At 39.8% G+C, this 10782-nt stretch overlaps 1 protein-coding gene across 1 annotated transcript; it reads left to right on the top strand.

Annotated features, from left to right (window-relative positions):
* Positions 1-1142: 1142 nt before the first annotated feature.
* Positions 1143-3753, top strand: LOC115267917 (zinc finger BED domain-containing protein 4-like). The gene is made up of 2 exons (XM_062847424.1): positions 1143-3032; positions 3088-3753. The coding sequence occupies exons 1-2, from the start codon at positions 2531-2533 to the stop codon at positions 3420-3422; spliced, it is 837 nt and encodes a 278-aa protein (XP_062703408.1). The 5' UTR covers positions 1143-2530; the 3' UTR covers positions 3423-3753.
* The last annotated feature ends 7029 nt before the right edge of the window (positions 3754-10782 follow it).

Below are 10782 nucleotides of genomic sequence, written 5' to 3' on the forward strand. Positions count from 1 at the left end.
GACACCAGCGGACCAAATCTCCTCAACGTACCGTGGCTTCGAACAGCTAATACTGTGAAGATTCTGGGCGTCATCTTCGCAAACTCTATCCGTGTGATGGTCAAACTGAACTGGGAGGCACTGGTAAACAGCTTCTCCCATATCACGTGGCTCCACTCAGTCCGAACACTCTGCCTTCGCCAAAAAGTTGTTCTCCTCAATACTTTCGCTTCATCCAAAGCGTGGTATCTCTCATCGATACTTCCACCGGCAGCCGTACACACTGCAAAAATAACTAAAATAATGGGTAACTTTTTGTGGCGAGGAGTTCCTTTTCGCATACCAATGCACCAACTTGCTCGACCGCGAGAGAATGGAGGGTTGAAATTACAGCTTCTTGGCCTAAAATCCAAGGCATTGCTAGTGACTCGGCACTCACTCGAACTCGAAGCCATGCCATACTACAAATCGTTGCTATTTCCTGAGAACGGAGTCCCACCACCATGCCCGGCCGATCTCCCTGATGTTAGACTCTTTCGGCAGCAACAACAAAGTGTGTCGCCGCATCTTCTATTGAACCCTTCGGCTGCGCTGATCCACCGTGCTCTAACCGAGCAAACAGATGAACCGAAAGTAGAACGAAACAATCCGAACTATAATTGGCCTAGAATTTGGAAAAACATTGCCTCACCTCTCCTCACCTCTCAACAAAAAAGCGAGCTCTACATGATCGTCAACGAGAAAGGCTGCTACCGCAAACTCTACCATACCATCGGTCGGGCGGACGACGAAGTTTGTCAACACTGCAATAATGCCGTAGAGACAATCGTACACAAATATACCGAATGTCCTAGGGTAGTTCAGGCATGGAACGTTCTTCGACGGAAAGTGTCTACCGTAATCCCTGGAAGAAGACTACTCACTTTCGTGGACCTGCTAAGACCAGCATTGGACGGAATAGTTCATACCAAACGGGCAATCATTCTTAAATTATTCATATCCTACATCAACTTCGTTAATAGTGTTCACGATAGAATTGATGTGCAAGCGTTAGATTTTCATCTCTTTTGTGAAGTTTAAAACAATTATTATGAAATTATTTTTTAACTAACACGACCAATAAACGTTGTATTTAAAAAAAAAAAAATCATGTCGAAACTCGGGTCAAAACTAATGGAAATGTTCATGTGGGCATGTACAAAACTTCACTGTGCTTTGGTTTTGTGTGCAACATTATTTTTCCGTGACACTACTGTCTCCGGTTTGGCAACAAACAAACAAAGCTTGTGAGTGACCTGAACGTCACGAGTGTTTTATCTGCCTCACTCCAATCAGAGCAGCTGGTATGACCTGGTGTGTCAAGAACTGCAACTTCTCAGTCTGTTGTGCTTTTGTGCGAAGTGGCAGGAAACAGTTCCGCGACCATTTAAACTGTATTCGAATCTCGGATACCTGCTTGTTTTATATTTTCGGTAATATCGTGCAATTTATCGCTGGCAATGTCGGAAGTGTGGAATTATTTTGAGAAAACGTCGACCGTGAGTGCGAAGTGCAAAATTTGTGGTGTAGATGTTCCGCGTCGTGGAAATACCACCAACCTGAAGGTACATCTTCAGAAACACCCACAGAAGGAGAAGCAGCAGTTACAAAGCATTCCCGGGTGTCAGGAGCGGAATGCAAGTTCAACAAATGCCGGTACCAGCAATGCATCAACGAATAAACCAACTTCAATTGATCGAATGTTCAAGGTGTCTCAACTTTGGGCGAGTAGGTACTTCATATTACTAAGTGCATACATTCTAAATGTTTCTTAACGTTTTCATATGTGAGGTTATATACTGACTATTCACATACAGTTGTGTTACAAGGAACGTTTGGTAAATTTAAATCAATTTTCGTTTTTTAGGCGATGGACCGAAAACACGTGAAATAAACGAAGCTATTGCGTTCATGATCGTGAAAGACTACCAACCTTATTCTATAGTCGAGGATGAAGGATTCGTTAATCTATTGAAGGTTCTGGCGCCCAAATACAAAGTGCCGAATCGGAAGCTTCTTATATAAATTGTCGACGACAAATACTTAACAGTGGTCGAATGCGTTAAAACGAAAATTAAACAAAAATATTTAACGGTGACTGCTGATTTCTGGACAGATTCCCACACCACAAGAAGCTACCTCGGGGTGACGGTGGATCCTGCAATTGGTACGAACCTGCAGGAAACTGATTTGGGGGTTTATATTCTGAACGAGCGTCATAGCAGTGCGTATATATCTTCTTGCTTCGAAGACATTCTCAAGCATTGGGCAATTTCTAAAGAGCAAATCAGTTTAATTATCACAGATCACGCAGCAAACATGCTCAAGTCTGTCGCTGATAAATTCTCCGATGACAAACACATTGGTTGTGTAGCTCATGCAATAAATCTCGTCGCTAAGAAGTCGATTGAAACTACTAAATCTCTGCCAGAACTTCTTGACAAAATCAAGAGAATTGTAGCTTTTTTTCCAACGATCAACAATTGCAACTGATCAATTGCACAAGTTGCAAATGGCAGATGGGACAAGAAAATCTCCTTTGAGGATGACTTCATTCGTACCTACCAGATGGAATTCCGAGTTCCACATGATTGAGCGTTTCCTTGAACTGTACCAGTATATACAGATCATTATGACAGACCAAGACCGTGCGGCAGAAATGATCAAAGTTGAAGAAAAGCGGAATTTGGAAGATGTTGTTGAGCTGCTTCAACCCTTGCATGAGGTGACGGAAGATTTGAGCGGAGAAAGTTACGCAACAGTAAGTCGTGTACTGCCCATCATAAACTGCCTGAACAACTGCATAAGCTCCATTAAGCCGACATCACCTATTGGCAGAAACCTTCAAACAGCCTTGCAGCGCGAAATCAAATCTCGCTTTGGTGCATATCGGGACTCCCCTGTATATGGGCCAAGTATGTTTTTGGACCCTAGGTTCAAAGAAGTCCATTTTAAAACTTCCGGCCAGCGCGACAAGGCTACGGAGATCATAATTGACATGGTTTTACCTGAAGGTTCGTAGAATCAACTATCATTATTCGCAGCTGATTTCAATGTTTCATTTTACAGATACCGGATCCGACAACGAAGAATTTTATGGCGAAGAACAACCACCGAGGAAGATCCCAGCTCAAAGTGGAGTCTGGAGTTACCACGAAGGCATGGTGCAGCGTTACAACGACAGAAGGATCACGACAAAATCATCAGGCACGGTGCGAAAGGAAATTGAGAAATACTTGAAATGTGGAATGGAACCAATGACAAGTGACGTTTTCCAGTATTGGGAGGACAAGAAACATATGTTTCCATTTTTATATCAAGCGACCATGAAGCTTTTGCCGCGCATAGCCACTTCTGTTCCATCCGAACGTTCATTTTCAAAGACAGGACGAATTTTAAATTAATCTCGTAGCAGCATTGATCCTGATAGGGTCAATCGACTTATTTTTTTGCATAATATCGATGGGCCGACCTTCATCAATGTGAAATAAACGATAAAAAGTAAGGAAGAATACTAAATATGTGTTTTTTTTTTATTAAATATCGGATATCGGATCCGATATCGATAATCAAAATCCGATATCGAATTGCTATCGATATTGTGCCAAGACGATATCGATAAACACTACCTCGTCACAGCCCTACCTTCAACCACAGATAACCATCATGTCTGTAGCCTACCACGGATCATGGGGGCCAACCAGGGAGTCCTGCGTAAGCCTCTTGTATCCGCAATCTATGTCCTCCCCGATAGGGATACCGATAGGCACCATACCAGTTGTTGCTGGGAGCACCGTGTAGACTGCGACGCCCGTGGGTGACGCCGGAGGGGACGCTACGGCGCTCTCAAATTAGTGTCAAAGTTGTCAGTCCTGGTGTGAATTAGGAGCCTAAAGTGCCCCACACAATGCATACGTTTGCGTGTGCGTGACAGTAGTTTGACACATTTCCCATGGGAAAACTATCAAAAAAACGCAAACCTCGACGGAACGGACGCTATGTGTTCCAGGCTTAAGAAGAAAAAGATCGATTTCCGTCAGAAAAGTGAGGATAAAAAATCCGCTAGACAATCGAAAGTTGGACAACAATTTGTTTGATTGCTAAAATTAGTTACTACCTAGAATTCCAAAAGCTAAAAGTTGAAATTTGTTAAGTACCTAAAGAGTTGCATTCGCTACTCTAGAATTCGCTATTAATTTGTATAACTTAAGAGGACAAGCCGGAATCGTAAGTTTCTACCTTCACAGTTTGATAACCTAAACTAAACGATCTATGCAATTTTGGGTTGCGTGAAGGACTGCTAGGATTCCTGTGGAATCGGAAAGATATTTTCGAAACCGATTTAAGTAAGCAATCAGAAGAATGATACCGGAAAGACTTAAACTAAAAATAACATACCGTAATCCGGGGTATGATTGATCAGCGGGGTAACATTAACCGGCTTGACCCACCTCATGAAATGTTCAAACAAGCATTTAACATTGAATCAGTTTCTGCCATGGAATGGTATATCGTAATCTGCTATCATTTAGATATTAAATGATATACAATTTACGAAAATTGAATTTCATAAACATTGAATTAAAACGATTTTTCCATAACTGTGTTTCGTAACGCAATGAGATACATTGTCAAACATTTATGCTTGGCGTAAATACTAGATACAATATGAGGTTCGAAATCACTGTATTACTTCAATATGATATCCTAGAGTTGGATTTAATAAACGAAATTTTTATGAAAATGCTATTTTTCAGTAAAATATACGATTGATTAAAAGTCGGCTATCAATTCCTTAAGCCATTGCCTACCTTTAGGCGTTATTCGTGGTTTAGAGGATTTTATTCCTAAAATAACTTAAAAAGTACATAATTTGTAAGAATTTGGACAACATATTCGAAATCAGCGACCCCGAATTTAGTAATTAAGGGTATTTTCAACACAAATGAACATTGACCACTGACATGATCAATGTTACCCCAAATCAACATAATCAAAAATTAGATTAAAAAACCTATTTAAACATGTTTTAAAGTTTTACAATACTTTTTCGAGTAGCTTAACACATACTCAGAGGGCCAGTACTTGTTTCAAAAATATAAAACATGTAACGTTTGCTTTAACAAGAGAATTATTCAAGAAAGATAGAAAATTCTTATCAGTGTTACCCCGGATTACGGTACAATTATAGCTAAAAGCGTCATCAAACCACACAAACCTGTGTTCGTTATTTCGCTAAATGAAGTCAGTACTCTCTGCACGCCCGGAAGTCGGAACAAACTTTTAGATATATCGACCAAGTATGGATGGCAGCGGTCCAGGAACGCTAGCCACGGAATCAAAGTGTGCGAATTGCGATCGATTGGACAGCGCTGACAACCTCGTGCAATGCGACCAATGTGATGCCTGGTGGCATATATGCTGCGCCGGCGTATCACAGTCGATAGAAAATCGACAATGGATTTGCCATATGTGCCTGCAAGAGTTTGGAAGCATACGATCGGTGTGACGCTCGGCCGTATCAAGATCTTCCCGTTTGGATTTGCAGCTGCGGAAACTGGATGAACAGTACGCTCTAGAACGTAAGTTCCTAAAGGAGAAGTACAAGCTTCGTGAACTGGAGCTGGATGATTCAGTCAACAGTGACAGGACCGGAATCAGTGGCGGAATAGGTGAGCGAGAAAACGACGACAAGGTGGGGCTGTGGATTAATACGTGTGCGGATTATCAAGCAGGAGGCGCTGTTGGTCGAACCAATCCACCGTTGATGACTTCGTATACGTCACGCAACCTTGATCAGGATAACGCTGATTATCCCACTGGAACCAGGAGCCGGAAACCGATCGATGGAGGAAATACAAATGTTGGAGAAACTGGTCCCGCATCTGCGGCGGTGCATCGAGAAGGTGATGTTCAGCACACTCAATCAGACTCAGACTCAGACCACCCCCCCCCCCCTCGTACACCCCACTCGGGCTCCAGGTAAGTCCCCCATGATCCAACTCAGAATATGCCCGCCCAACAGAGCGGTGATATGAACCTCCTGTGTAGTCAGCTAAACGATGCTGGTTTGTTACGTCCTAACCCAGTGGAGACAATCCCATCACTCCCAGCTTTTGCTCAACAAAAGTTCGTTTCATCGAACTGGACCCCTCTCAGGCAAGCAACCTGAAAAGTTCACACTCATCTCTAGACATTTGTGAACTAGATATGGTAAGAAGTTTATGATTGATCTCAAATCACGATGTGTAGAAGTTCCTAATTTAATGCTAATTTGGTCTTTGTTTGATCAGTTACCTACACCCCGCTATTCAATTTGACCCCGGTTTACGGCACCCAATATTCGCAAATCACACAAACCGTAATCTCATATATCATGCAAGTGAGGAGCAGCAGAAACGCGCACAAAGTTTATGATTCCACCAAAGCATCATTCCATCCGACTCATCTGGATGCTGTTGCCATTCTGAACCGAGGGTGAAAAATTGATCCCTTTTTAGCAAGCTGGAAGGATATCCAACCCTCGCATGAGACGAAATAACAAAAACAATGCCCACGGCTGGAGAGTCCGTTTCAACTGTTTGAGAAATAAAACTCCTATCGCCTGTTGCGAGAAACGCGCATCCTTCCTTTGGTGCGTTATCCTTCTATCCTTTGGTCGATTCATCCGGGACGCGAGGAAGGTTTTCCCGAATTAAACTTTTGTCGCTTCTGGTGCGTAACTCCCTGGCGGTGGGAACCAGAAATATTTCCATGCAAAAAAGATTTGTGTGTTTTCTGGAATAGATGGGCTTCAATTGAAGGACATTTGAATTGGGATGAATCGTGTGTCATATAATGAATGATCAAGTGTTCTATAGGGTTTTAGCAAACGATTTTTAACTCAAAGAATCAACAGGGATAGTTTTATCCAAAACCTGTTTTTGTTCAACGAACATTTTTTCCTTTATGCAAAAACATTCTATATCCGGGATAAACATCCTGACACCAGATGCCACTGGCTGTTTAAAGCACAGGATAACAGTAGATGTTCGAACCTGAAGGATATCTCACACAATCTATTACATGCCGAGGATACATTCAATCCTTTACCTTTTCGTCACATGTACTATTGAGTTTGCGGCAAGAGGAACGAGCAGAGGAAAGCTTCTGGGGATTTTTTTTTTATTACCGAACAGGTTTTGGGCCGAAGGGTCTCCGATTTCAATGAAAATTTGACCAGAGCTTGAGGTCGTGGATATATATGGAATTCAAAAAAAATATAGTGGACTATTTTCCCGAAAAACGCTAGATGAAATTGCACGATTTTACTAAATTTTCTAGAATACCCCAAACTTCAAAAAATCGTATCTCAAAAACTATGCATCGTAGAACAAACTTTTTTTTAGTGAAATCGACGCCAAATTACCTCAGCAATAAAAATACACTGAGGAAAAAGTTTCTCAGAAAATTTTTTACCATAGAAAAAACGACTAAAAATGCTGATAAAAGTACCGTCTGTACGGTACCGTAAACCGGGGTCAAATTGATCAGCGGGGTGAAATTGATCATTTGGATACTACATTGCAATTGCATACAAGGAACTTCTAAGCGTCGCAATGATCTCAAACTTTTTACCTCATCTAGTTCATAGATGTCTAGAGATGAGTTAAGACTTTTATTTGTTTAGAAAAAAGTTAGATTTGCTTAATTTTTTAATGAATATGGAGTGAATTTCTCACTTAGCTGAAATCATTGCTTCTAAACAATCGATTGCCACTAGGACTTCCCGTATTTTTTTTGTTTTAACATTTTTGTAGAGCCTTGGTTGGAAAGTTATGAAGCTATTCTGAATATGAATAAGTGAAAAAATCCTTTTTTTTTATGAGAAAGTCATTTATTGTAACAATAATCACTTATTTCAAAGGAAATTGCCTACGTTTAGGCGTTAAGGGGGAAATTTCAAAATTTAATTTTGCATTTTTTGTGTCAAATTCACTAGTTGTAAGAGTTTTGACGCGTTATTCGGATTTAGAAGAGCAAAAATAAGTGGATAAGAATTTTTATCTTTTGAACCGATGCTTAATTGTATACTGATCAATTTCGCCCCAAAGTGGCATCCCCAATTTTTTGATTTTTTAATTAATTTAACTAAAAGTTTAAACATGTTGAACAAAATTCTGTCACATGGTTTCATAGAGATCCACTGGGTACTGATTTTACAGAAATTCTTTTCGCAATATTTGAATTGTCACTAATGTTATCCGCAAAAGTTGTTTTAAAGTGATCAATTTGACCCCGGATTACGGTACTATATCAATTCTTTAACTTTTCTGGTTGATTTTCGTAACTTTTTGTTCATATAAACACAGCCACCACGAATATGAACCGAACCGTGCAAGAGTCATGCTGATCGGTTCATCCGTTCTTGAGTTTTGTTGCCTCAAAAGAACTTCAAACTCATTTTTATATATATAGATAGATAGATAGATATTCCACAAGGTTTCTCTTATCATGTTCATACTCCTACGATTTCAATCTGTGATTATTTTTCAAGATTTCAAGAAACACATCAATTTAGGGCATTATCAAAGTTACCCCAAAATGAAAATCTCATTCTCGATCATATGGAAAACTAAAAGTCACCCAAAATATTTCAGATTATCGAATCTTTCAATTGCAAATGATAACTGATACAACAGTACTTGTTTTAAAAATATAAAACTCGAGGAAATACTGTGACATGGAAAAATATTTAGAAAATTCGCTGAAAAACTATCAAAATTACCCCGTTTTACGGTACGTACACTTTCCGAAGCGAATAATTTAATATACGGCGAGATTTAAGATGGGCAAAAGGGCCATCTCGAGAGCCGAAAGCTGGGCTCTTCGTCTTCAAGCGATCTATATCAAAGTAAAACAATTTTTGCAATTTCTCATCGTAATAGGCTGTTTTACCTCATGAAAATCTGACAGGAAAAGGCCTACTTTCCCACACCAAATTAACAGTGCTGTAATGGTTCATTACAGCACTGATTTGCGTTGCGTAATGAACCATTACAGCACTGTTTTCAGTTTTGATCTACTTCTCGATGCTTTCTGGATGCAGTTTTGAAAAATTATGACAGCTGCACAGTATAACCTGCTATGATCAGATTTTCTTAAACATGGCTTTGAGCATCAGTATGCAGTTCGATGAAAATTTTTATTCAAGCGGTAATTTATGAACTTGCAAAAAACGTTGTACGCAACTCGGTGCAGAACTCGATTTTTACAGCACTCGTCGTGATTATCCAACTCGGCAAGCCTCGTTGGATAAATGTACGACTCGTGCTGTAAAAATCGTCATTCTGCACCTTGTTGCGTAAACTACTATTCCCGATTACCTTAATGTGGCTCACGCTCTCTCTAGGTTGATTTCTAAAACTCAAATTGACGAACTGTTCGCTGTTTTTGATGAGAAACATTTACTTTTTGCACTGGATGCTGGCACAATGAATGTTACCTGGCAAGAGATCTTGCTTCTGAATCAGATGCAGAACTTGTGGCTGTTTGTTGCGCACTGAAAGAGCGTGGCCTAAAAATCTATGGCGAATTGTGCTTCCCGAAGTTTTTTCTTCGGAATGATGTTTTAAAAATGGCTCATCAAGATCACATTGGTGGTGCGGCAATGAAGAGGATAATGAGAGAATACTTTTGGTGGCCTGGAATGAGCAGCGACGTCGAATCTTTTGTTGGGATTTGTAACACTTGCCTGAAAATTTCAAAGCGTAATCCTCCAGTAGGGGGATTAGGGGCATAATGGACACCCGGGGCGAAATGGACACCCCTGTTTTTGCCGAAACCGTTGACTTTTATGTAAAACTTTCAATGCATAAATGTAAAGGAACATGCCATTGTTCTATTTTTTCAAAAGTACAATTTGTATTCCTTTAAAATAACCAAAATATCATTGAAATTGAAGTATGATTTTCATATGGTGGATTTCTTATAATTTCGAAGCAGCAGCAAATAAGGTATCACGAGAGATATAGTTTGTCCACCATACAAACAAGTGAATTGTTAGCTTATCTACATGTAGGGTAATTCATGTATTTTGGACAGGCTGAGGACAACGTTGGAAAAATCGTCCCCTAGCTTCCTTAAAAAGCAATTGATCATTTTGCAAAGTTACTAATACGCTTATAATATGATTGTACATTGCGTTCCAGGCGACAAAAACCTTAACGAAAGCATTTTAAGCTGAGAAAATTACAATTTTCAATCACTTGTTAGAAAGGCATTTTGGACACCGAATATATGTTTTGGACACCCTCAGGTATATATAATTTGGACAGGGCAATTTTCTCAAAGTTTAGCCATGAATACTGCTAAATCATGGAAGTAGCATAAATTTACAAATATTTTCTTATAAATAATCAATTTTTCCGCTTAACAGGCATCTATTTTGATAACTATTACAGTTTTAGTTAAAATCGAGGAAATACCGCCAGACCCACAGAATACGCCTCCAAGTATGCAATCCCTCAGCATCCCCATGTAGTTCGTCAGATGACCAAAATATATTTACAGCAGAAAACTTGTAATTTATTTTGGACACCATTTATTTTAAGCGATCTAGATGAATGTTAAGAGATTGGCTGCCTAATGCTTCTTTATTGAACATGTTTCAATGCAATAAGGCTTTTAAATTTCTTACAAGTATTATTTCAACGGTTTTGAAGTGAATATTGTATGTGACTGTGAAGTGTATGTCGTTTTGCATACCTGTGCATTTGAGGGGTT

This window comes from Aedes albopictus, chromosome 1 (assembly GCF_035046485.1).
Source record: "Aedes albopictus strain Foshan chromosome 1, AalbF5, whole genome shotgun sequence".
Taxonomy (NCBI): domain Eukaryota; kingdom Metazoa; phylum Arthropoda; class Insecta; order Diptera; family Culicidae; genus Aedes; species Aedes albopictus.

Excerpts from the sequence above, each read along its gene's own strand:
- LOC115267917 (XM_062847424.1), top strand. The coding sequence starts at position 2,531 with ATGGCAGATGGGACAAGAAAATCTCCTTTGAGGATGACTTCATTCGTA. Across the intron at positions 3,033-3,087 it reads TGACATGGTTTTACCTGAAG|ATACCGGATCCGACAACGAA; the intron begins GTTCGTAGAATC and ends TTCATTTTACAG.